Genomic DNA, 27,916 nt, shown 5'->3' on the forward strand with positions numbered 1-27,916 from the left:
GGGTCTGATTAGTTACCCCTCACGAGTGGCATTGTGTACTTACGACAATCTTATGCCTGTGGCATCTAGCACTTCTCATCTTTACGCGAGAGGTATTGTGTACCGATGGTGAGCTTGCACCTGTGGCATGTACTCTCAACGGTCTTCTGAAGATCTGATAAGTTATCCCTCATGAGTGGCGTCGTGTGCCAGCGGCGATCTTGTACCTACGGCATCTAGCACTTCTCATCTTCGCGCGAGAGGCATTATGTGCCGGCGGCAAGCTTGTGCATGTGGCATGTACTTTCGATGGCTTTCTGAGGGTCTGATAAGTTATCCTTCACAAGTAATGTTGTGTGCTTGCAGCGATCTTATGCCTACGATTTCTAATACTTCTTATCTTCGCATGAGAGGTATTGTGTGCTGGCGGTGAGCTTGTGCCTATGGTATGCACTCTCGACGACCTTCTGAAGGTCTGATAAGTTATTCCTCACGAGTGACATTGTGTGCTTGCAACGATCTTGTGCCTGTGGTATCTGGCACTTCTCGTCTTCACGCGAGAGGCATTATGTGCCGGCGGTGAGCTTGTGCCTATGGCATGCACTTTCAGTGGCCTTCTGAGGATCAGATTAGTTATCCCTCTGGAGGTTCCTTAAGGATCTCCCTCTACTCTTCGAATGACTTGGGCTTTGCAGGGGTCTTATAAGTTAGCTCCGTTTCGGAGTCGTCGAGGTCTTGAGTTGTGGACCTGCACACAAAAGATGAGAAAACTTGCCAAACCAGCTCTAACGGGGCTTTTTGATTTTTTTAGTCAGATCATACTTTTGGAGGTAAATAGACTGTTGTTACCCATTTGAGCTGGTTTGTTTCTCTTTGGCTGGTAACGTTGATTGTTTGAGGCTAGTTTTTTGGAAGTCATCTCATAGGTTTCACCTCATCTTTGTAGCTTTGGTTTGATCTTCATTTCAATTTAAATGCTTGAAGACTTGTTGTTCAAAAAGAACGACACAGAATAATAGATAAGGTTCAAAAGTTTTTTACCATGAGAGTTGTGAGCACTATTTGGGAGCTTTTTGGATTTTGCTTTGCCTTAGTTTGGATTTACTTTTAGCTTTAGATTAATCTGATTTTTACCTCAGATCTGCATGCTTGGACCTTAGATTTGCATGTTTTACCTCGAATCTGCATGCTTGGACCTCGGATTTGCATGCTTGGATCTCGGATTTGAAGGATTTACCTTAGATTTGAAGGATTTTACCTTGAATTTGAAAAATTAACCTCAAATTTGAAGAAATTTATCTCAAATTTGAAGGATTTACCTCAGATTTGAAGGAGTTTATCTCGGATTTGAAGGATTTACTTTGGATTTGAAGGAGTTTACATCGAATTTGAAAGATTTATCATCGGATTTGAAGGATTTACCTCGGATTTGAATGATTTACCTTCAGATTTGAAGGATTTATCCTCGGATTTCGATCAGAGATCAGGAGCTCGGACGCTCGAAGAAAGCTCGGAGCGGCATGAGCTCGGAGGAACAAGCTCGGAGCGATGCAAGCTTGGAGTGAGAGCACTTACAGCCAGCTCAATGGGGACCAGGGTGATGCTGATGAGAGCATCGGTGAAGAGGTTGTAGACGTCGCTGCTGAAGGCAGCGCACAGATAGACCTTCGTCAGACGAGGACAAAATGAAAGAGAAGAAGGTGGAGCTTCACCACGTGGTGGCCCTCGCTGCCGCTGGTGGTACCAACCACCCTCAGAAGGTCGAGCTGGTCGACGAGCATCTCCATTTGGGCTCGCTTCTTCATGCAACAGCTGAAATTTGGCTTAGAACATTAGCATCTCCATCAGTGGGAAGGTTGCCCATGCCGCTAAGCTCGAGGACATGGGGGAAAGGGGAGGACCTCAAGATCGCTCGCAGGTGAGTTCTCCAATGCTGTCAAAGGTGAAGCACATGAGTGGGGGAGGCTTTAAAGCCTCCGGGCCCAGCTCTGATTTCGAGAGGAGCTCGCACGCTATAGGAGATGCCAATGGCGCCACCAAGAGAGGTATCGATTATGCCACTAAAAGGGGTGCGGGAGCAGTTTGGACCTTCTAAACAGTGGCCATCAAAATCTGGACTTGCTGGAAGAGCAGATCAAAATGATCTACCATGACCAGCACTAGTTGGATTGGCAGAGGAGCCTCCATCACTGGTGGCTGTGCCGATGGTGCATGGTTTTCTTCAGCACCGACGGTGGTTTGAGAGGCGGTAGATTGCCTCGATCATTTGGTGGCAGTTTTCATTGATCGTATGTTGTAAAAAGTAGGCCCTTCCTCTATCTACTACTGCTTAAATCGATCGAGGCCAGAAGATGGATGTTTAAGGTCGAAAATCAAATGCCTGATCCTAATGCAAGGATGCTGGCACTGGAGTGACCTATAAAATAAGTCCCAAACTAGAGGTTGTAGCTCCGACAAGGATCCTCCGACGCTTAAGTTAGAAAAATAGAAAACAAGAAAGCAGCAACGAGTTCTCTGAAAGGAATTTGATTAAACTTATCTGGATCCTTGAGGCTCTAGTTGTTTATATAGAAGGATATCGAACAGCTGTTTGTATAACTGTGTGATCGTACGATCTTGAGATTGTCGGACCATTGAAATTGTCATAGTGGACGAAATAATTCAGTCATTGATTGCTCATGCAAGATCAGAGGAAACTGTTGCTAATAGCATACTGAGTAAAAAATTTGAATACCCCTTTTGAATAACCTCGAAGTCGGTGCCTAATTTTTTGACCTTATTGAATGGGTGGTATCACCTCATGGTAGATGAGAGTCCCATCTATTAATCACATAAATTGTCAATCATGAGAGATTTTAGCCTTCATGTGCTCTCCATGTGGAGACATTTATTATTTTTGCCCTCAGCTCATATCAACATAGATACTCAACATAGATACTCAGGATACCTCATACCAGCATAGAAGAGCTCATATCAAAATCAACTCAGCTCATATGAAGATAGCTTTTCACAGCATGCCTCTTCACAGCATAGTCATAGCTCATAGAGCTGTAAATCCGAAGAATCCATCATACCACTATAACAGACGATAATTATTTTTCTCCATGGATAATTATTTTCAACAGGGAGTTAATTCAACATTGGCTCACAGCATAAAATTATTAGTGGTTGTAATTTAAGACTGCTGCTACTCTGAAAATGACACAATAAATTCACTGTATATAAGCATTCAGACATCAAATTGTTAGCTACAATAAATAGCTGACCTTATTCTTACAATTCATGCAACAGAATCATGTTTTTGACGTAATTGAGTAGGTTAGACATGATAAGGACATAGAATGAACAAATACAGACTTCTGAGTATTTTGACATCAAGCCGAATTCTACCTTAAGACTAGATTCTCTGCAGGTTGTTTGACCAGTGATGTAAGTCCACTCCAATCTCACATTAGTTGCAAGCATTAGGGTTACAAGGACGAAAGCAAATAGTGACCATTCTATTGCTTTCCTTCCAGCGTATTGTTAGTCTGGCTGGCTAGGAATCGCACCACAACGCATGTAATATTGTCTGCACTTCCTCTTTGATAAGCTTCCTGCATCAGTATCCTTGCTGCCTGTTCTGGGTCTTCAATGGGTTTAATCATCCCAACAGCCTCCTTAAATGATGAAACATCAAGGGATATTAAGCTTTAAGAAAGCAATAGGTTCATGGGCAACATCAACCCAGATCGGAGTATATCCGAATACCTCATTTGAGACAACATCCCATAGTCCATCACTTGCAAGGATGAGGAATTCTAGAGAACCATCAACCACCTCTTCCTGCATTTCCACAATAACTGGGTATCAGCCAACATTGGAATACTCAAAGACTGTTCATAGAACTTTGACTATGCAAATCAACTTCACCAATGCACTTCAAGAGAAATTCATCTTGAAAAAATTGTGCATGGAGATTGCTCTTAAAGAAAACCATCCAACTCTTGAGCAAACTGGAACAGAAGCTTTCTTCACTGACTGCAGTGCCAAGAACGTACCTTAATTTCTGGATCAGCAACAACAAACTGTTTTAAAAGTCTATCACCAAATGCACGTGAAACAGCAAGAACACCTCCTACCCGCCATGTTCCTGTGGATGTATGTTAATAGTCATATATAAAACAGCTCAATCCATGGGAAAAGTGCCAATTAAAGAAGCCAGCAAATTACCAGCCCACATCACGAATCCTCCAGCATCCTCAATTCGTTGTCGTTCATCTGTCTGGTCAGGTTTGTGATCTCGTGAAACAGCTATAGCTGCAAATAAAAAATACATCATCACACTGAGAAAGGTCTGACAACAAAGGTACAAACTTCTAAAAGGTTTTCTAAGAAACTTTATAATGAAATGATCCATGCAAACAATAATTATCTACTTGTTATAAAGTTATTGTATCCCCAGCAACTTAAAAGTATCTGAGGATCTCATAAAATCATATATGCATCTTACGAAATAAGTTGGTAGGACATTTCTAAGTAAAGAAATGCAATCATATAATAAAGAATTACCTGTTATAGAAAGATGGGAGTAGTTGAGCATATTGTTTGCAACAGAACCCTGTCTACTATATAAAGGAGCAGTTATTTCCATTAGACAATAAAAAGAAAGGACAAATCCAATATGAAGCTTGCTTTCCATAGGCACAAATGCAATCCTAAATTGGCCGATTCATTTTCTACTATGTATTGCTTTCCCGTGAAACCAAAACCAGGATCACTTCACACAAAAACATTCATATAGCAATGGCATCAGAGCCAATCAGCAGCTTCAAGAAGTAATTCTTTATGAGAGTCACAGCTTCAGATGCACATGGATATTAATTGACATACTTAGTTAAGCATAAGAAGCTCATGCTCTATAATGGCTGACATTTAGTCATGTGGCAGCCAACAATTGAAGCTCAATTGCACAGAGATGCTCACCTATATTGTAAATTCCATACATTGATTGTGTATATTATGGAGTAGAATCAGATTGACCAGATTTCAGGTCAACGTCAATCCTTGCCTCAATGATAGGGGTCTGACATCAATGATTCAAGCCATTAGATATGATCTATTATCTCTATCATAGTTTGCCGAAACGTCCCGAACCCAGCAGCTTGGGGCATGCCAAACTGTACCAATGGCTAACCGGTGCGGTTCGGAGTTCGATTCGGAATGCCAACGAAAATGGAGCAAGGGAGAAGGAAAGATAGGAAGAGAGAGAGGAGGAAGGAAAGGAGAAAGAAAGGTCGGCGGTGGCCCGTCGAGTCCTTTGGGGCTCCGCGACCTCCACGAGATGCGAGAAGAGAGAGAGATAGAGAGAGAGGAAGGGAGAGAAAAGGTGTGAGGGGAAGGCCGTAGGGAGGCCGTCAGGTGGTAGTCGTGGCTACTAGATTGTCCATATCTGCCCTACAATCGCCATGGATTTGAAACAGGGGTGATGCCCCTGTTTCATCAATTTTTTTAAAAAATGCGATAAATAATGAAGCTGAAAATAGATTTGGAACAGCCACTAATGAGCGTTGCCCCTGTTTGAAACTCGCAATGACCACAGAATGAATTTAGACTATCCGGTAGCCTGCCCACCAGCTTTCTCTCACTCCTCTTCCCTCCTTTTCCCTCTCTTTATCTCTCTCTTCTCGCATCTTGTAGAGGACTGTGGAGCCCGAGCGGCCTCGGTAGCCCTCCAAGGGCCTCCACGGCCCTCCGATGGCCACCGTCGGCCTTCCTTTTCTCTCCTTCCCTCCCTTTCTCTCTTTCTCTCTCTTTTTCTCCCTGGTTCATCCATCATTTTAATGTCGGTTCGGACCTAGTATGGTCCAGTATGGAGACATACCGACTCATATTGCCGGTTGGCTAGCACCGAGTCAGGTTCCGAGTCGGTACACCTTGACCTCTATACTACATGCGCACAAAAAGAAAAAAAATATATATTATTTGGAGACTCCTAACCTATGTATAATGTGGTCAAAATATATGCATTGTTTTATTTTATTTAATATCATCCATTTTTTAGCATTTGATAAGCTAGCAGTCTCTAAATCACATGATTTTTTGTGTGTAAGAAATTTAGAGATCATAGACACATCTAATGGCACAGGTTGTCAGTATTAGGTCCCATCCTCTGGTTAGAACTAACCAGATCTAACCTGAAATTCAGTCAACAGGATTCTAGTCCACCTCTGTGTGTGTATATAAAAGAAAAATTCAGGGAGGGGACCAAACAACATATTCCATGTCCTCAATATAGATTTCCAAGAGTTGGACCCATCCCTTGTCGAATTCAGCAAGAGATCAAGGGCAAGAATTGAAGGATTCACAATGAGAAATTGCTGCCTTTGGGCATGTGTAACATGATATGCCACATAATTTTATGAATATTCACTCAAATGATCAACAAAACAGAATATTGGCACCTTTTCCAGTAAAGTTGGAGTAACAGATGTTTAGAATATTCTCTAGCTTTGAATAGGGCTCAAAAGGAAAAACCATTCTCCAGCACTATAAACACAGAGTTTCCATTCAATGCACTTGATAAGCTTGTAGCAGTTCATGCTCGCTAATCCTATTCTAGAGCAAAATATAAGATCATCTCAGGCAATACTATTCATTTCAGTTGTTGTTGTGACATAATATCATATGACAATAAAATAATTCACCAAGCAATATGTAATAGAACTACATAAAACATTTCCAGATACTTTACTGTCAACATCAATAGCACAGCTAGGCCATGAACTACATCTGAGAACATCAACATGTTGTATTACTTCTCCCAACTCAGGAACTACAGGTCTATATCACAGAGATATGCAAGAACAAATAGTAAATTGATTACATAATTATTAATTTCTGCACTTGATGTTTCTACATAACTCATGGCATGCATTTAAGCATTACTAATTCATATAACAGAGACATCAATGAATTGTAAACAGCAGTCAACTACTTGTATGTTGCCTACCTGTATGTTGCAAACATACTTGTATGTTGCCTACTTGTATGTCGCAAACATACTGCAGCATCATTAATCACAATTTTCTTCTTCATAATTCATTAACTCTCTATTGGAAAACATAGGCATGAAGAACTGCAGATTTGTATCCACAAATTCAAAGTTGCAGATATCTTCGCCCACAAAAAAATTATGAGCCCACACCCTGAGGCATGCATCAGGAACCTCTCTTTCATAGATAGATATAGATACATGTGCAAGCACATGCATACACCCTTGCATATGCATATGTGCTCACATCCATGCACATGGGTATGTGTATGCATATGCACACAGATGCATGCATGCAGGCACCTGCTTCCAGCCACAGAGATATGGTTAACAAAGCACATTGTCAAAAGATTCAGGCAAGTTCTTTAACATTTGCATTATATAATTTATTGGTTGTTCCCATGCAAATTAATTAGGGAACCCTATCAAATGATTGAAATTGGAGCAATCAGTACTCACCATTTCCTCCCCGACAAATAACAGCCCTGGAGTCACCAACATTCGCGACTAGCAAACGATCACCAACAAGAACAGCTGTTGAAGCAGTTGACCCAGCATCACGATTCTGATTTTTCTCAGATTTCAAAAACTCTGAGTCTGTATGGTTGTATGCATCAGCTGCAAAAAAGGGAGGTATCAATAACTTCATCCAGAAGCAAAAGCAAAAGAAGAATGCCCTTCATCTAAAAAGCTTTAGTTTATAAGAATGTTGGGAAACCACAACCAAAAGATAAAATCTCTAAGAAAATACTTATGTATTGTTCCACACATAAAAACAGACAGTAGTATGCAAAATTACACTGACGACTTTACCAGTAATATCAATTACAGTCAATATTCTACATCCCATTTTCTCACTGTTTTACACAAATAATCTTAGAATTTAATTTCTGGTCTGTTTTGATTGCAATGCTACAAACCTTGCAATGAATGGTGTTAAAATCCTTACACAGAAGTACACTATTTTTTTCAGATGTGGAAAGGAAGAGCACCTATTGCTGACTTTGTATCAGTGATGAACTTGGGATGATTAATCAAATTGCTGAAGAGATGTTGTTTAACATACTCAGCTGCTCGAGCTCCACCATGACCTAAAATTACAATCACAAATGTGTGAAGTTACTGAAAAAGGATAAGCACTAGATAACTATGCTCACAGCCTTCAGAGAAAGCATAGTTAAACAGATAATAGGAAAAATACAAACTTTGTTTCTTGAAATTTTACTTGTTAAAGAACTAGGGAGAGCAGTGCACATCATTTTAACCCAAAAAAAAATTTGGTCAACATTCACAGGGTTAAAAAAATGATGACTGGAAATTAGACCAACTTGTTAGCGAGGTAAAACAACTCATTACCATCAAAAACTCCGAATAAACCAACAGTCTCTCCATCAACACCATCAATTCTGGTTTCATAGAAGTCCTCCATCGACGATCTTTTCCCTGGAGAGCTAGCATATCCATAGCTGAACTTCCCATTGTGACTGCATTTAATAATGTCAAATGACAGAGCCACGAATATGAGAATTGATAAATATGCATCTCAACGTCAATCTGACCCAATTTCAAACCATCCAGAAGTCATATAACAAGTTAATGTAGACAAAGTCCAAAATAAACAAGCTATACATCACGCGTCTCTAATTGATCATTCACCTATTTGCAAATGGATTTAAGGGAACGACTCTACACTACGTTTTTAGCATATTCACATTCTAACAGTTATCAATTTCACAGTTATACATTAGTACATAATTCCGAGACAAGATTTGAAACAGAGGATGATCTTCTTGGAGAATGAACTTCCGTGGAAAGAGATGAGAATACACTGAGCAAATATTTGAATTATTCTTCACATGTTCTCCCAAAAAAACTCCAAAAACAAGAATTGAATAATTGTACAAAAATTTACACACAGCTTTATTGCTTACATGAAAATGTAGAAAGAGAAATAGCTATCCTGAAATTTTGCAGTATTAAATCAGAGAAAAGGATAATTCGTAACAACGAGTACATCGCATAAAAAGCAAGATTATAGATGATCCTTTTTTTCAAAAAAAAAAAAAAGGAAAAGAAGAGGAGGAGGAGAAAGAAGACGACCTGAGGCCTCCACCGCTGACAATAAAGCCATCAGCCTGAGCTCCGCTGGTACTCGGAAGAACAGAGTTCAAGTAGCCCATGTTCTTTTCTGCCCAAATTTTCCCGAATTCTTCTTCAAAATAGAAAAATTTTCACGGAAAACGAGGAATCTGGAACTGTAATCGGATTAACGAATACAGCTTAAGAATTCCACTAATCTCCACATCTAAATCCAAGGACGACACACGACTACGACCACGACGACAAAGAGGACGACCCTGCTATTGCTTCCAGGTCTACATCAATTACGGAATTTATCGATGGACCACGAAAATCTAGAAACGCAATCCGCAAGAAGAAGAAGTGATGAGAGAAGGGGAGAAAATAATGCGTAGGAGGAGAAGAGAGGGGCGGTGTGAGAAGGGGTAAGCAAAGCACCGGGTTTCAGGGGTTTGTTTGGTGGCGGTTGTAAAACGAGAGGCAAATAAGAGGCCTCGGCATTTTAGCTATTTTTGATCTTGTTTCTTGAAACAAATAATGATAATGATAATTCAAGGAAATTTTTGTAAAGGGGAAAAGAAAAAAAAGATACGGGGGAAAATCAATTTTTGGGCAAAAGTAGTTAATTTTGAATTAGTGGACCCATTTTATTTCCTTACCTTAAATTTTCAAAGAAAAATAAATATTCTAATAAAATAAATGATTGCTTTTCAAAATGATGAATTTTGAACAGACCATTATAACTTATAATTTTTCATAAAAATTAAAATTTTTGCAAAAGTTTCAGCCAGAGAAGCTAGTATATCCTCCATTAGTTGCACCAACGTCGAGTTCAAATCCTACCTACTGTTTGCAGCAGAATCTTGGATGTCTGACGTACTGCTGTTTAACCTGTTAAGTCGCCCGGACACAATACATTATTCGTCAAGCTAGTTGCTCTAGATCGTCTCCCCGACTTGTACTTCTACTAGCGATCAAACCGCATGAACATCTAAGATTGCACCGTTTAATTGCTTTAAAACAGTTCCAAAGACCACGGTGGGCTTGTGTGGCTCAAGAAAGTACAGTCTCCGCGTAGGATTTAAACTTCCAAACAAGCGCAAGAAGAGTGCTGATCCAATCAAGGATACCACATAGACCGGTATTTCAATAACATGCCCTGAACTCGAATACATGTAGATTGCGCTCATCTACAATCATCCACCGCTTGTTCACAATCCATCTGCAGATCAAACGAAGATACCTTCTCCCTGCTCGACATATATTCCAACATACTGAAATGTTCCCTCTTTACTTGACAAAACCCATGCAAATGGCCACCAAAGATGAGATGAATTATGGGAAAAAAAGGGAACCCAAATTTTACAAAACTTGCTTTACTTTTGGAACTTCTGGTGTGGTTGTCATGAACATTTTCTTCCACAGTGTCAGCTAGGAAATAATTGAATGATTAATAGGACTAACTAATTCATGAATCTTGCAATCCATCTGGCTTCTCCAACCAGTGAAGAAGTCTTGACATACAAAGCCAAAATGTTTCTGGTATTTTATCACGGAAATAAATTGCTAAGGCTGAAATTATGTCCCAAAGGAATCTATGGACCTCAGGTTTCACAAACATGCGTATCAACATTGCAGTCCATACTTCTGGTGCCAAACTTACAGCTCGTTTGAAAGACTGAAAGCCATTCACCAATCTTTTAAGCACTTCATCTCTCTGCCACATGAGAATCAGACAACAGTTATAAAAGATTGAGAAAAGGTACTCTAATTCACATCACAATAAACTAATAAGTACAGAGGGTGTTCTGATTCTCTAGCGTATGTAAATTTAGCGAACTTGTTCACAAGAATCTATCTACCATGACTACAAAGGACATGTTTTTGCAGCTGATCATATAATTATTGATACTGCATGCCAAAATAAACTTTTCCTCTCTATGATAGAAGTAAATAATAATACACTCACATTACATTAAAAAACTGTTTCATATAGGTTATGTTTGAAGAACTTTTGATACGCAATCAGCCACCTGACAAAACAATCTACAAATGCAGGGCATAAACCATGCACATGCTATGGCAAAATGCCTAATACAAGGGAATGAAAACTTGCCAATTTGATTCTCTAGGAAAGACCATGGCCTGGATCTGTTAGGGGAACAAATGAATAACCAAATCAGCATAACCATAACCATCTAGCCTTCCCTCAGCTATATGATGGGTTTATGGTCAGGCCTGGATCTGGCAAATGGATCAAACGAACTACCAAATCAGCATAACCATGTTCATCAAGCGTTATATCAGCTATATGGGTGGCAGACTATCACATTATAGCCAATTATAATATCATTCTCCTATTTCTCCACAATTTTGCATTAAGTACTAATCTAAACTGAAATACGCGGTGCACCAAAATACTGGGCTTTAACAAACCTCAGAATCAGAAATTTTGCTTGCTTCTTCCTCGTTAGATATACATGGAAAGGAGGCTTCTTGCAGGAAGGCATCTGCAGCCTTGATTATGTCCTGAATAAGAAATACCCGAATCCTCCAACCCTTCTCTGACAAGATAAAATGTAAAAGATCTTCTGTAGCAGAAACCACAGAGCGCGTATCAAAGGATTTCCATCCTTGGACATTTGAAGCTGTTGCAGTATAATCACTAGCATCTTCACTTGCACATTCAGACGACTCTTCAGAAATCGCTGTTACCTGATGGTATTCCACACATTAGAAATAGATGAAATTGTTGAAATAAAGAAATCCAGATATGTCAAGTTTTTCGCAGCAAAGAGAGCAAGAAGCCAAAAGGACATCCAGAAAAAATATAAACACTATCTTACTGCATGTTTTGAGCATGTTAATATTATCATACAAGTTTGACCTGCCACATGTTTTATACTAATAATTAAGTTCTAAAAAATACAGTTAAAATGAAAATCCCCACAAAATGGATATCAGTATTATGATTCCCTGCACAAATAATTACTTGAGTTGTCTTCTTACTCAATTTTTACTGTTTTACTGGAAAAACCTGATCTGTCGATCTTTTTAATTGGTGATCTCATGGATGATTGAAATATTGGAGCATGCCCACAATTGTCGTAGTTGTCCAAGATTTCCCATGTATACAAACATGTTGAATTAAATGTCATAAGAACAACCTCCTTTTTATGAGGTCTCTTTCACCATGAAACCTCTAGAGTAGGCTTTATTATAAGTCTTGACTCTGACTTTTCAGGACAAGAAAAAAGTGGTGCTGTGGTAAGGTCAATTGCTCAGTCAATCATCAACTGCTTCTCACATACTAGAACTGATGATGTCTGCATGATTCCTGAGCAGGCAGACTTTGTGAACAAAAGCAATATAACAAATGGAGCATATGAGTGCCCACTACACCAAAATGTCTTAACAGGTTGTTTCTTTTCTTTTGAAAGGAAGCAAGAGACCGACACCATAAATGAAGCATAGGATGAATTGCAGCAAAGGTGAAACAGCTAACAAGGTCAAATTAAGCATAATAGGAGCAACCGAAACCACTTGCATTATCCAAATAACCTAATCAAAGAAGCAAACATGATGCTGCAATATCCTAATGGATCTCGAGAATTTGTTTCCTTTATTATAAAATAAAAAGGGGGTCAAACATTATCACAAAAATACAAATTACAGAAACCAATTGTCGCAGAAACCAATGACCCATCCTAGGAGCTGGGTCACCATGTCATTGGTCCAATATCTGAGTCAACAAGTAAGACCAAGGACATATTAAAAAAAAAATAATACAATTATAAAACTAATATAATTATAAAAATGTTTATGATAAATATATTTTATCATGATAATAGGATAACTTGTTAATGAATTGTATTGGTTAAGAGAGTAAGCTGCTTCTTGCAATCCATGGTTCGATCCATGGGTCCTGCACTGAGTCTTGTTTTATGGGCATTATAAAGAGGAACTTTTTCTTTCTTGTTTTATGGTGTAATTAAGAGGAACCCAGTTTCTGAAACCCAACGATCACTTGGGTCAACCAAAACCCAGCCAGGTCAGGCAGGTTTCTGCAGGTCAAACATAAATCCATTCTAACTGGAAACCTGAACCAGACTTAGTCCTGATTTGACAGGTTTCCAATCCAACCAGCTGGTCTGGTCTGGGTCTAATAACTGTGCCAGCAATGGTAAAACAGATAAATAGGCTACATCAAGAACCATGAAACAAAGCATAATGACCACTAAGATTATCCTAAATAAAAACCAAAAAGGTACTCTGCGCCTATATAGATTTTGAAAATTGGATACTTTTTAAAAAAAAACAAGGGATGAAATGCTGCAAGATTGAACTGCAGCAATGGCAAAATAGCTAATCAGGCAAGAAGATACCACCAGCTTATCTCTTCGACAAAATAATAAGGAGATAAAAATCAAAAAGATGAGTAGAACTGTAGAAGCATAAAAATGGTCATAATTTACAGTTCTATCAAGTCTATATGTTTAGGTATGACTCCCATGGGACCTGCATAACAACAATGCCTATTTTACAAATTTCTGCAAAATGTGTGGGTACTGCTCATGTTCTGGCACCAATCATTCAATCAATGAATGTTCCACTCAGATGGTTCTATAGTCAAAGATGCTAATAAACTAATAGCTAGTTAACATAATTCATACACCAAAAGCTACAAAAAGTTTAAAATATATGGTAAAGTCTAGTGCATATAAATTAACAGTTGAAAAACTTAATTAAATTGCAGTACAGGTGCAGGAGAAAGATACATGTTATTAAAAATTAACCACTCACCAGTCGTTCAAGCCGATTCCATCGGATGGAGCCATTGTTACGTATGATAAGTTCTCTTAATATTTTTCTCATATCAGGGTTTGGATCTGCGAGAAGCCTCCCTATGACAAAAGGGTATGCACTCTCAACAACTTTAAAATCAGGATCCAGAGCTTTTGCTGTCCCTTCTAGAGATCCCAATGCTCTTATAACCAGAGCATAATCAGGGGGCAGAGAGAAGTTGAACTCATACATGACATCATATAACTGGTTCATTATGCCCTAAAGTAAAATGCAGTAGATGTAATGAATATATAGTTCCAAGAGGATTATCATTATCTTGAAGATAACAGCAACATGTATGTCACATTGCCAGACATCTAAAGTAGATAGTTCTTTGCGTTAATGAAATGCCACAGAAACATATGGAAGAGAACCAAAATCAGAACACCTTTCACTGAGCTATGAGAAAATCCACTTAACAATTATATGATGCACCAAAACCATAATGCCGTGAATCAAAGTACTGTTTTCCTTTGGTGATGAGATCATTCCCACATAACAGGTAACAGACTTTTTGAGAAAAAGGAGCTGTAGATATGTAACAGAGAAAAGCATCTCCAGCCAGGTACAAGTTTGAAACAGTAAAAGAGAGAAGAAACCAAAAGTCACCACAATTTATTGAAATTGATAGCATTTCTCTTCGCTTGATGTAGCTGTAATACCATCATTCTTGGCTGCTCACCAGCGTATATGGCAACCATCTCCAAGGACCATATATCATAACCAACACAAGCAATGACCTTACTGGAAATGTGAATTTAACATTGACAATTAGTACAGTCTACTACTGTCTCTAGCCAATCAACAATTACTTTTGGATTATGTTCATATGATTCAACCAGACACTCAAGAATAGTAACTGGAAGGAGTATATGTTGTCCTACAGACACACATAACTTCAATGACTCTTCTCCTCAGCATTAGCAACTCCACATACATTCATCTTTTTCCTCAACCCTACAGCACATCATCTTAGTCCCTTATACCTTTCGTTTTCTCATTTACCTTCCTTATAATAGAACATTCTATGAACTACTAGAACCACAGGATCAAACTTCCAAACTTTAACTTGGATAGTCCATAAATAGTCCTCATCAGTTGCTCACAGACTTTGAAATGCCATTATGGTTTTAGAATTGTTCTAATGCAGATAGGACTAAATGGGGTAAAACTGTTCAGCCATCTTAGGTCTTGGAATGCCTATTCTGTTTTCATAATTTGTCCATGATTCACATGTAGTCCATCCCCTTGCTACAGTCACATTTGTCAATTCTGATTTGGCTTCATATTGGTGTCAGATAAGACCGCCCTAATGGAAAACTCAATTGCCCAATCTACCAAATTGACCTTTTCAAAGACAAGGTTATGCCAGAAAATTAACCTGCATATGTTGTTCTACCCTACAAAGAAATTGTGCACAGTTTTCAACAAAATTTAAATTACAAGACAGACAGTAAAATTTATCACCGTACTTCTTCACACTATACAATATTTCTTCCCTGTTATGAATCTATTGCATGTTAATGTAGAAGTTTTGTAGGGCTGTTCATTGAAGGTTTTTAGTGATACAAGCCGCATTTACATAAGTACAAACTGGGTTAAAACAAGTAATCTTAATTATGTAAAATGGGTTAAAACAAGTAATATTAATTCTGTCCTTATGACTGCAATACAATTCTGCTTCATTTTTCTTTCAAAACATAACTTCTACCCTAAGCTGCGCTGAATCATGTAGGGAGAATGCAGTCATACATATCACTGGTTAACCCCCAAACCAAGGCATTTTAACAACATAAAGTTTTGAATAAATATTTAGATATACGATTTTACTTCATTCAACTGGTATACAATTTCCTCACTGCCATTTCTGACTGCTATTGCTTATCACCACCAAGTAATAAAAAAAAAAGTGTTAATTGCTATAATACTCCATTCATTCATGGTTATTCTTAATATAGATTCTAGAAGTTTATTTTTGCACATGTATCAGGAAATTTGTATTGGTAAAGCAAAGAGAATGGTACATTCTTTCCAAAAAGTGTTCGACATGCAAGTTACTTATATAGAGAATAAGACAATTTGGGAAGGCATTCACTAAGAAGCAACCAAAATAATAAACAAACCTGGAAGTCATTTGATTGTCGGGTTCCATCACCAAAGGATGCATGCAATGCATCAGCAACTAATTGTGTATCCGTTCCATCAGGTATAAATCCCAGAGAAAGGTAGTCGTTTGCCAAACCCAAAGAATCACGGTTAACATAGTGTACAAGCTGAGATAAATATAATACATAAATGAAGTTACTAGCATGCAGAAGAGAAAAGGTCATCAAAAAAATTTAGCACATGAAGCAACATATTTAGGTTTTAAGAAGAGAAATGGGGGGAGAAGTGGGGGGTTAAGTGCAGAAGGACATGGAAATATAAGACTAAGACCTATAAAAACAAAACGCAGTCATATTATAAAAGTATGCGAAGTACGATGTACAGACCCTAGTAGGTAGAATCTTAGCCGCATAGAGTCTACCAAACGATTCAAATTGGACGGTTCAAGCTGTACCGAACCAAACCAGCCAAGAATCAAACAATTCAGTCATTCAATTCAATCCCAGGTCAAAACTAGCCTGAACTGTTTGGTTCCACCTGGTTTCAAGCAATTTTGGGATATTTTGGACTAAACTAGGTTCAATCTTTTGTGAGTTACAACTCCTCTCCCCTCTCCCAATCCTTCTTGCCCCTCCCCTCTCTCCATCTTCCCCAATCCTGCTCACCTCTAACAAGCCTCCTCTCCTATCACAATTCCTCTTGCTAGGTTAAGGTGCCATCGCCGCTAGCACTATCGCTACCTATGACAATATTGACGACGATGATGATGACAACCACCAAACCACCATCTCTCTCTTTATCTTCTCTCTCATCATGCCTCAAATGATGATAGTATCAAAGGTATGCTGGCCCCTCCCTCCCTCTCCTGCCCCCCCTCTCCTCCCTCCTCCCTCTCCCTCCTACTCGTTCTAATATGCCTTGGATTACTAGTCCTAATAAAGGTTCGCCGTGCTGGTACCAGACCCTAGACTAGTCGATCGATGGTACGATTCCGTACGCCACCATTCCATTCCGTGTCAAGCCTAAACCGACACAGGAGAGAGGAAGAAGAGAGGAAAAGAGAGAAAAGAGAAGGGAAAGAAAGGAAGTGAGAGAAACGGCCTTTGGAAGCTGCCGGAGGGTTGTCAAGGCCACCGCTGCCACTGCTGAGGTCGTAGGCGCCATCCCAAACCGACACAATAGAGAGGAGGAGAGAGAGAGAAAGAAAAAAGGGGGGAGAGAGAGAGAGCAAAGGAGAGAAGGAAAAAGAGGGAGAAATGGCCTACGAAGGCCGCTAGAGGGCTGCCGAGGCCACCGTTGGTGCTATCGGGGCATCAGAAGTCCGTTCGATTATAGGAGCTTCAGCCTTTGTTTCATCTTTTATTTTGATTTTATTGGGTGAAGTCGGCAGTGGTCCTCTTTTCTAACTATTACATACTAGGATCAATTTGTCTGTAGATTCTATACTTCATTTTTCTCCCCTAAACCTCCTTTTTTTTTATTGACCCACCCCCCCAACCCTCAAAAATCAAAAAAAGGCAAAATCATCTCTCCACTTATCTATTCACCTAGACTTCCTAGTACCACAATCTTAGGACTCTCATCTTGTATGGCTGGCTCCCATGATTGCTGCAACATCCTAAACCAAGCATTTTCAGTCAATCTTATTGGTTTATTAGTTTTCCCTTGTATGTCATGCCAACCAAATGGTTTGTCACACAACACCCTAGAAACACCTCCACACTTCATCCATCCGACAAGTTATCTACATCATCATTCTTCAGTTTTGATTACAACTAATATCCAGCCATAGAATATCTTATGGATCACTCCAATATACATAATTTTGTGTTATTGATTATTCCATTCATGTCTATGTTATGCACAACCTTCTTATGAACTCTTTCAACTTCTTTCTGACTTTTATCCAAACCTGTGTTCCATCCACTCAAACAGAAGAGTCTAACAAGGCAAATGGCCCAACAATGTAACTACTTCAGGGGCCATACCTAAACTCAAGGCATGTCTGCTAACACTAGAATTAGCAAAACGTCATTCAGAGAATAATGCAGACTTCTGTTGTCAAATATATTGGTACCAAAGGTCCAGTTACTGCTAAACGGAAAATTTTCAATTGTCAATGTATATCAGAGAACTTGCATCATTTCATTGGCATGTCAGATAGCTCTACTCAACCAGAAAGGTTTGACAAGTGAAACAAGTATAGGATGCACATATAGGTTTATTAAGTTCTCAGAACTTCTTGGTGATCACTTTTAATGTTCAAGCCATTCGTTGTCCAACAAAAAGTGGCACTCTTTTTTATTTCAAGTGACAAATAGCTCATAAGAGGGCCATCATACACCACATGAAGTACCATCTGTACATGCACATAGTGGCAATGGTATTGGATGAAATAATATGTCTCAGAAAGAAGAACCTTATTGGTGCAGAAAAGGTATATGATCAGGCAGCTTGATAGCTGAAAATAAAATAGAAAATAAAACTAACCATAGCCAGTAATAGCCAGAAGGCACTTATCTCCATTTTTAAAGGTTTGGTTAGATAAATCTTCTTTCACCATTGATTCATATCATGTAATACAACATCCACTCACTAGCCTTTTCTTATCCTATTTTAACTTCCATTGAGATTTTTTTGGTCCATCCCTTTCTCTTGTTGAGCTTTTACTGTAACCTCCATCAGAACTCATTTCACGACTATATCATCTTAATAAATTCTATTAATCTCCCCGTACTGATTCGACTCCTATGCTTTTGTTGATGCAAGCTCAGGTAGCTCTGATTTTTACCACAAATTCACCTTAGAGTTATCACCCCTACAGTGTTCTTCTTATGTGCTGGATTGGGCATATAAATTTATCGCTCCAGCCCACAAAGAGTTGGAGGTTTCATACCATGGAACAAAAAGAACAAGTGTTAAGAATAAATGTAGGTCCTTTGAGGAAATCATGCCAAACAAATATAGCAACAAGTGAACTCACATCTTGTAAGTCACTGCACTAAGAGTATCACATGTGAACCAATACACAAACTCAATATGCAATCCTTGAAGAAATCAGACAAAGAACTAGTAAGTGCTTATATCTATCGTAAAGCACATACAGCACTATTGCAAGTTACAGACCTCATGCAGAATTAAACAAGAAATTAAAATGATATGAGAAGACTGCATAAAATATTTCAACACTACATGAACCTGGTGCAGTAAATCATAGTGCAAGGAAAGCTAACCACTTGGATAAGTCCTACACGGAAATGGCGAGGAATGTCTCCCATCATACCAAAGTCAAAATATGCAAGCGATCCATCATTAGTAGCAACAAGGTTTCCAGGATGTGGGTCAGCATGAAAGAATCCCTCTTCAAGAAGTTGTCGCAGTGAGCAATAAAGCCCCTGACAAATTCAAAAAAATAAAAAAAGAAACCTTATCATTTCAAATATAATTGCCATGCTTTCACAATCACAGAAACATATTAATTGCAATGTTTGAGGATCATTTCCAAGATCGTAGTTAATCTACAAATATTGAAATTTACCAAAATTATCAACTCCACAAATTTATTTGTGATAACATTTGTTAACATTTATTTTCTTAGAATAAGACATAATACATGGTGACAAAATCAAAGATGTTAAAAGATGAATGTTATAAAGATCATGTTTGCAATTAACCTAGCATATTAGTAGTTATTCACTTATTATTCTTATATACTGGATCGAACTAAGAAGGCCATCATGATTTTCAGAGATATTTTATTACAACATTTGATACATTCAAGACACGAAATTAAGTGCTAAGATGGAAAAGATAAGCTAATATAAAACAGATCAAAATGAAGGGTAAAATGAAGATTAATGGTGAATAAACACCTGATCAATTAGTTGTTTCCGATTCAAACATGCTTCTTCGATACGGTCAATATCTGTCAGTTTGATCCCATCTATCCATTCCATTGTAAGCACAGCATTACGTGTGAAGTTCCAATATATCTTTGGAACCTTGATGCCTGAACCTCTTGTAGGATTACCCTGACCAGTTGCTGTTGGAAAAAGCTAATCAAGGTCAACAATCATGCATGTAGAACCACTAATGCAACTTACATCTACCAACATGGAGATCTCAAAGTTCCATATAGCTACACATTGCATTACATGAAATGTAAGACATGGATATTTTCAACATCTATTCGGTAAAGTGCTAAAAAGTATATTGCTAGGAAGATTTGTAGGTATGTCACAGCACAAAGCGAGTGACTCAAAATACTGAGTTTTAGGGAGAAAATTAGCAATATGGAAGGGTTTTCATTTGGAAATTACGAGCCCAAAAGTTCTCGAGCATGACATTTGCTAATGTAATGGCCATTCGAACTAATAAAATAAAAAATGATAAAGGATGAAGAAAATAGATATACCTATTCGAGTGATGTTATATTTTTTTAGACAATAAATACAGCAAATATAACATACTAATTTTTCCCCAGTTCTTAGAAAAAAGAGAGGAAAAAAAGATGAATGGGCAAGTTTAGCATGCAATTAACCAATAATGCTCCATCATTAAAATAGAGAAGAAACACCCCATCATTAAACAATGTCTGAAATAGTAGTAATAAACTGCAAAACCAAATGTCACAGTATTCCAGCAGTCCAGCCTAGTGGTCATCAGTCATATCAATGTCCAACCAAAGAAGTTAATAATCACTGCCTGAAAATAAAAAATCTAAGAGAACTTACTTGGAGTAGATGCATAGAGAGAAGAAAATCTTTCAGCATTTTGCGCCTCCAGGATATAATCAATTTCATCAAACATGTGTCTAACCTGTTCACTCCAGAAATTTATTGCAAGTGTCATTACAAAAATCATCTTGTGGCAGAATTTTAGGCAAAAACATTGTGCAAAATATCATTAAAATTTTCTAAAAAGGGTTCCTTATATTAACAAAAGGGCACAAATGTTCACAATCATTAGATAATCTTACTGACAAATTAAGACAGGCAAAGAGCCAAAGAAGCATCTCAAGCATGGTTTATTGTACTACCATATACTACCTGATATAGGGTGTACCGTACTATACCGGTACATTATACCATCCTATAGCGACACTGTCGCACCATATTATACCACATATCGATAGTATAACAGAATTTTACCGATATAGGGTCCGGTACCCAAACAGCGAACCTTGATCTCAAGTGTTCTACAATCTCTCTGCTCTTTCTAAAGATAACCCAAAAAAAAAAAAAAAGACAACATCCACAATTATTAGCTTTGACACTCCCAGGGGCCAAAACCCAAGATGATAATAAATAATACTTGGTTTCCTACTTGTTAAAGTCCACTCTTAATCATTTTTGCCCCTCAGACAAAGAAATCATAAGCCGATCACAAGTCAGAGTGACCATTTGAAATGACTACTCCCATTTTCTTACTCGGAAGTACTTCCACTTGCTTCATGAAAAACATAAAGATGATGAGTGTAAGATAACAGATATATAGATTTTGTTAAGGTGATGTAACTCCTCAGCCTAATTCCTCAACTTGAATAATAGGTTACAGCACCCTTGTAAAAGCTGAAGCAACACCACCACCACCACAAACACAATTGTTGCTTGGGCATGCCATCATGTAGTTAACAACAATACACCATTTGCATCTATATGCATCGTTTAAATTAAAGTCTGGTAAAATCTGTGTTAAATTCTGATTACATGGCACTATGACATATTTATCAATTTAGCATGAAAAAAAAAAACGATATACATGATTTAATACATCGATTAGCTAAATAAAAGAATGACCATACAACTCAAAAATGATAAGTGAAAATGATATTATTATTTGGAAACATAGGTACAAGAATACGACATTCATGACAACTTCGTTGAGATGATGATGATGATGATTAAAAAAAGAGAATGACCATACCATTCAAAAATGATAATTGAAAATGATATTATTATTTGCAAACATGGATACAAGAATACCAACACAACGATCAGATAGACACATTCATGACAACTTTGTTGAGATGATAATGATGATGATTGATGACAATATGAAACAACAACAATAATAATAGTAGTAGTAGTTGTAATAGTAGTAGTGACAGTGAGCACACCATCTCATTCACTGCTACCAATAAATCTTTGCGAGCCTTTGCAAATCGCTTCAGTTGGCCTCCAATCATATGGAACAATAGTGCATCCAGAGTCAACAAGATTGCCATACCAGGTCGTTGCACTTTGACAGCTACAAGCTCCCCAGAATGTAGATGAGCTGTATGACTTGAAATATCAAAGTAATGCATTTAAACTCATGAAACTCAAAGCTTCAATTGCATGCTTGAAAAGACAAGGAACTAATTATCATAAATGTTTAAACTCAGAGTGAAAGTGGCAGATCGAACAACAATTGTAGATTTCTAACCTTTATAAACTTGCCCCAATGATGCTGCCGCAACAGGTTTGGGGCTAATATCTGAAAATATTTGGGAAATTGGTGCACCCAATTGAGACTCAATAGATTTGATTGCAACATGGGTAGAAAATGGTGGTATTTGATCCTGTTGTAAATAAAACATTCAGCTCACAAACTGAGGGAGAAAAAGGTTTCATTGAGAAAAAAATTGTGTGGACAAATTGACAGCAATTGCATAAAATCTTGACTTGATGACAATTGGCATGCAGAGTTTGTTGCCTAATGTTTTCTAGATGCAATAGTTTCGGTAGCAAGAACACTTTATGGTCCATTAAGAAGCCCATCTTCACTTCAACAGTTCAACTTACCTTGCTTTATTTTTTTTCCAGCAAGATTACGGTGTTACATTGAAGATACTCAATTGGTTTAATAGGATAAAGTTTAATTCATTACTAAAAATAAAAAAATAAAAAAAACAAAGGAAATAGAACACCTGAAAACAAAATCTACTGAAAGATCAAATAAACAACATCTGCCAATAAAGGCCAAGTCATCGCTGTTTTAGACTAATATCAGAAATTTGAAAAGATGCATTGATTAGCTTGAGAGCTACATACCTGTAGCTTTGACAGCTCTTGGCAATAGGCAGTGGGTAAGATATCAGGTCGTGTGCTCAATGCCTGCCCAAGCTGCAAAAGAATAAAACTATAGGATATAGCCAAAATGAACATATAGTTTATGCCAATAACTAATTAGGCATTTAACATTAACCTTGAATCCTTTTGATGAAGAAGCTAAGATGAAGAAAAAAAACCAGGAACACAAATTAAGCACAAAGCTCATACAAATAGATCATAATAGGTAACAATTAGTGAGAAACAATTGCTACCTAGATGCAAAATCCAACGTAGAGTAGATTTTGGACACAACTTTTTCTTGAATCTGTTGAATGATGGACCTTTTAGAATGTGTAGACATGAGTTTGACAAGTGGGAGGCAGTTTCTGACCAAAACCACCAACTGTCCAAACCTCCCCAAATTAAATGGAGTTCCATCACAATTTTAATAATCAACCAGGTAGTTGTTACCAACCCAATTATGAATAGTTCAGGTTTGGGTTTTCCACTTGAACCCAGTGGCTTATGGGTTGGACAAACAATTAAAACCCAAGACCCAGGCCCCTAGGATGATGGTAATGGTTAGTGGACCACATGGTGATCAAGGCTTAGTTTGAGTGATCAGAAAGGGCAAGCAATTAATGGTTAGAGCAACCACTATGTTTAGGATTATTATGTTTACTTCTCCACTTTGATTTCTTCTCCCCCCGCTCCCCCTCTCCCTTCATTTTGACACCCAGCCCTATATCTCTTCATGGTCCTGTGCTGTTTCCATTTCAAAAGTATATGACTAAAAAGCCCTAATCAGGTTGGCACATTGCATACGTTGCACATCGAATAAGTGAGTTGGCTATGAATTTATGTTTTCAACCCATATACGAACAATACAGGGATGAGTTGTTATGACTAGTTTGACTGCTTTAAGTGTAAGCTTGCAAATTCCAGGCTTAATAGTTTGTATTGCCACTTACTGAGCCCAGTACTGCTGTGCATGCTTACACAGTACATGCATACTGATAGATGACTGTAATACCCCATACCATAGTCTTTCAAATCTTGGCAACTTGTAGTGATTCCAGAAAACTCACCGCACCTTTTATTCTGATTTTTTTCCCAACAAACTAGTAAATTGCAAATTTATGTTTCTATATGTAAAATATTTACACTTTATGTTGCCAAAAATCATAAATTTCAGTTCTTTGAATCATTATGTCTGATTAGACACTTATTTCAAACTTCAAGGAAAATTAGTCCTTCCTTTTTTTTTTCCTGATTATTGTAACTTGTAACAAAAATTCCCCAGAGTTAAATAATCCCAGCTGCTCTTAAGACCCAACTTAAGAATACAAATTTAGCTCTTTTCTTTTGGTATCAAGGACTGATGCATCCCAACCCAGGATGCATTTCCATGTTATATCTTTTTTTTGTTAAAAAAAAAAAAAAAAAGGGACTCCCATAAGCAGCTAAAAGCAATGATCTAAAAAAGCATTCCTACTTTTACCATTTATAAGATATAGATAAACTTAAATAAAAAAAAATATTCTTCAAAAGACAAACATAAAGTCCTTTTGTCAACCATTAGTAGAAAACATTGCACTCATTCATATATGACCAGTATTGAATGTCCAGTTAAAAGCATTTCAAGCCAAATTAGGATATTTGTAACTAAGTCTGACAACCTTAAATCTTATAATCTGGCTGCGAAAAACTGAATTTTCTGACCTGGCAAAATCTGAGGCAACTCAAACACAACCTAATCATGTGCAAATTGAGTTCATGTTAGCCACACCTTACTGGTGCTGGGTGTGGTGGGCAGATTAAGAGGTGTCTAAAACATAAAGTTTTGAAAAAGGCGAGCAGGAGAGAGCTTGAAGCCTTGAACCTCAGGAAAAAACCTCCTTTTCTGTTGCATAATTAAAACCCTACAAAATCAAAGATCAAAAGCACCAGAGCACCAAGTGTGGCACAGGAGCTTGACCCTGAGGTGGGTAGGTACTGGGATTTTTAATATTTATTATCTACTTATTCTTTTAATATTAAGTTTAACCAAATCAGCCTAGACTTAACTTGAGACTGGATAGAAGAGGTGCAATTGTGCATTTTCCTAACCTGACGAAATTCTAGTGAGTTGAGAATTTTATGGACTAGACCTGAATTTAACCCAATCCATGTAACCGTTAGACCCAATGTATTCTCTTCTTCAAGTAGGATAACTGCAAGATAAATGGATGCGCAAACATAGGAGCTCCAATGGGATTTTAAGAATTAAAGATATAAACAATTTAAATTTAAAAAGAGGTGGATGCTAATGTTGCAAAGATGTTCTGTTACAATTACTGCATATAAAAATTCCATATTGATAAAACACCATAGCTTACCTTTATATAGAACGGACCCAAGCGAATTAAAGTCTCTCGAAACTGAAATAATCCAAAAAAAAAAAAAAAAGAATAAGCTAGGTCATTGTTGAGACTAGTATGAATCTATGGTCAGAAAACAACAAAATCATAACTACCCCGTGGAACTAGTTATGATTCCCTATCTACAGCAGCACCTTTAACTCAAAAGATAAGCTAAAAATAAGCACACATGCAAACACATGAAGACAAATAATGAGCCCAAAAACAAATGCACAAACTAACACAGACACATGCACACATACAGACACGTGCAGAGAAGGATTATAACATATGGCTGTCTAGATATAAACATAGGGCCTTTGAGCAAAGCGATTAAGTGCATTGCAGGATGGGGATATGATAAGGTTCATGAAATATCTAACTCCCTTCTCATAGACTTTTGCTAGCAGGAGCCCAGTATGCAAGTGATTGAATGTTATAAAGGGTTGGTAAGGCAATTCTCAACAAATGATAGCCATGGCTTACAAATGTATAGGATCTAACAGTTATCTTAAGTCTCATATAAAGGATATAACAGGTATAAAGTATCCCTAAGAAAAAGATTGAGGAAGACTTCCCCCTGTGAGTTTGAACGGACAAACAGTTACCTAAAACAAGACCACAAAAAGTCTAAACAAAAACCTATAATAAAATTGAATTTGTATATTTATTCGTATATACTACAGGACTCCAAGAATTCTGGTTTTGCAAGAAACCTTCGAGGACCCCTTTTAATTGGGTTACTGGATGCATCTCCCTGATCGTTCTTAACATAGCAATCTACTTGTACACAACCAGCTACTCTAGTCAATCTACTACTTGAAGACCGATCTTATCCTTTGGCACGAAATTCACGTACTCTGAGGAGGACCAAAAGAATTTTTTTTTTTTTTTTGAAAAAATTGAATAGCATCTAAAAGCGCTAAATCAGAAAACTTGACATATCTACAATTAAATTTCTCGGAAAAACAACCTAAGAAGATGACATAAATTTGCCAGATAGACAAAATGGATGACCATCAATATGAAAGAATAGTAAACACAATCTTGCCCAAAAGAATGGAAAACGGCTGTTAATCTTCTCGATCTGTCACAAGCACAGCTCATAAAACAACAAAGAATCAAGATGATCAATACACCTTAACAGCACGTTTATTTATGTCTTGAAGCAAGAAGTGCCATACGGTCAGCTTGGCCACCTGGAACGAGATAATCGCCGCTCTGTACAATGCCAAGAAGGGACCGAACCGTTGGTAAGCAAACCATGTCTTGGAGCCATACGTTCCGAGTATGTTCCCGAATTGACTCTCCAGTGACTCCTTCCTCAGCTTCGCATACTCCGCCGATGGCCTCCCGCCGTGGACACTCGTAAACCCAGTAGAAAACCTAAACCATTACCGATAAAAATAAATAAATAAATTCAGCAGAGCGCACAAACGTAGAGAGAGAGAAGAGAAGAATGCACTGACCGCCGTCGTAGTAGATGATCCGATGGGCGTATATGATCGATTCTTTGACAGCTTCTGATTGCAAGAATGGCCTGGCATCTCACCAAGAAACACTTGAGAGGGGGATTTTCCGAGGAATCGCGTCCATTGCGAGGAGCTGCACCATGATTTCATCAAGAATCAAAGAGCGGAGCAGGAAATCGATCTAGAGAACGATGGAGAGATAGAAAAGAGAGGTAAGGTACGTGGGGAGGGGAGAGATCGGCGGGGGCGACGGAGGAGTCTGGGGAGAGCATTCCTCATGAGCTAACCCTCGATTCTTGATGCGATTCTTTGATCACATCAACCAATCTGGGATAAAGGGCGAGATGAGATAGAAGGGAGCGAGAGAAAGAGGAGAAGAGATTCGTTTCTTGGAGGGGAGCGAAGCGGAGAAGACAGAAAGGAGAGCGGAAGTGAGAAAAGCGAGCCGCAGGCGGCGAGACGCGGAAGAAGAGGGGCGCGAGAGGGCGCCACGCACCCTGAAGTTTCGCCAAGGTGCGGGCACCGGAGACTTGGCTGGCTCGTACGTAACACGTGCAATGCACGTGAATATAAATAAAAAAATTAAATTATACAAACATCCTATCAAATTTAGATAAGTTACACTTATATCTCCTATACTTTAAAATATATCAAACAGATCTCTCAAACTACCAAAATATTCCAATAAAATTCTGACGATCGCTTAACCACTGATTGCATTCGCTTATCGTTTCAATGAATAAAAATATCCCTCTATCACGAGAATTGTTTGAAATGGATTTCGATTATATCCCTCCTAATTTCAAAAATTTTCAGTTTGGATCGCATCCTTCTATCGTCCTCTCTCCCGTGAATTTTAGACAACCCAACTGCCATCCCACAATTCACATGTCTCCGACAGTTTCTCTTTTTTCGTACATGCACTTGTTAGTCTCCGACAATCCTCTCAGCGATAATTTTTTTCTTCAT

General features: G+C 38.1%; 2 protein-coding genes across 5 annotated transcripts; both read right to left on the reverse strand.

The window, feature by feature from the left end:
- Positions 1-3,167: 3,167 nt before the first annotated feature.
- LOC105039297 (probable protein phosphatase 2C 59) lies at positions 3,168-9,540 on the reverse strand. The gene is made up of 8 exons (XM_010915404.4): positions 9,113-9,540; positions 8,369-8,496; positions 8,005-8,103; positions 7,472-7,630; positions 4,192-4,278; positions 4,020-4,111; positions 3,730-3,804; positions 3,168-3,638 (listed from the first exon to the last, which is right to left on the reverse strand). Exons 1-8 carry the CDS (start codon positions 9,190-9,192, stop codon positions 3,480-3,482), a joined length of 879 nt encoding a protein of 292 aa, XP_010913706.1. The 5' UTR covers positions 9,193-9,540; the 3' UTR covers positions 3,168-3,479.
- A 911-nt stretch (positions 9,541-10,451) lies between these two features.
- LOC105039299 (uncharacterized) lies at positions 10,452-27,459 on the reverse strand. 4 transcript variants are annotated; one of them, XM_029262776.2, is made up of 14 exons: positions 27,169-27,459; positions 26,945-27,080; positions 26,675-26,861; positions 25,455-25,496; positions 23,077-23,148; positions 22,469-22,604; positions 22,161-22,318; positions 20,776-20,860; positions 19,915-20,084; positions 19,276-19,437; positions 16,060-16,209; positions 13,895-14,155; positions 11,528-11,806; positions 10,452-10,808 (listed from the first exon to the last, which is right to left on the reverse strand). In XM_029262776.2, the coding sequence occupies exons 1-14, from the start codon at positions 27,224-27,226 to the stop codon at positions 10,560-10,562; spliced, it is 2,145 nt and encodes a 714-aa protein (XP_029118609.1). In that variant the 5' UTR covers positions 27,227-27,459; the 3' UTR covers positions 10,452-10,559. The 4 variants fall into 4 exon arrangements, with proteins under 4 accessions (XP_029118609.1, XP_010913708.1, XP_073101723.1 ...); XM_010915406.4 differs by having other exon boundaries at positions 26,660-26,861; XM_073245622.1 differs by having other exon boundaries at positions 16,060-16,118; positions 19,326-19,437; positions 26,615-26,861.
- Positions 27,460-27,916: the final 457 nt, after the last annotated feature.

Source organism: Elaeis guineensis, chromosome 1 (genome assembly GCF_000442705.2).
Source record: "Elaeis guineensis isolate ETL-2024a chromosome 1, EG11, whole genome shotgun sequence".
NCBI classification, from domain to species: Eukaryota; Viridiplantae; Streptophyta; class Magnoliopsida; order Arecales; family Arecaceae; genus Elaeis; species Elaeis guineensis.

Excerpts from the sequence above, each read along its gene's own strand:
- LOC105039297 (XM_010915404.4), bottom strand. The coding sequence starts at position 9,192 with ATGGGCTACTTGAACTCTGTTCTTCCGAGTACCAGCGGAGCTCAGGCT. Across the intron at positions 8,104-8,368 it reads TTTATTCGGAGTTTTTGATG|GTCATGGTGGAGCTCGAGCA; the intron begins GTAATGAGTTGT and ends TTGTAATTTTAG. Across the intron at positions 4,279-7,471 it reads TATTTGTCGGGGAGGAAATG|CTATAGCTGTTTCACGAGAT; the intron begins GTGAGTACTGAT and ends TTTTATTTGCAG.
- LOC105039299 (XM_010915405.4), bottom strand. The coding sequence starts at position 27,226 with ATGAGGAATGCTCTCCCCAGACTCCTCCGTCGCCCCCGCCGATCTCTC. Across the intron at positions 14,156-16,059 it reads GACAATCAAATGACTTCCAG|GGCATAATGAACCAGTTATA; the intron begins GTTTGTTTATTA and ends ATTTTACTTTAG. Across the intron at positions 10,809-11,527 it reads GCAAAATTTCTGATTCTGAG|AGAGATGAAGTGCTTAAAAG; the intron begins GTTTGTTAAAGC and ends CTCATGTGGCAG.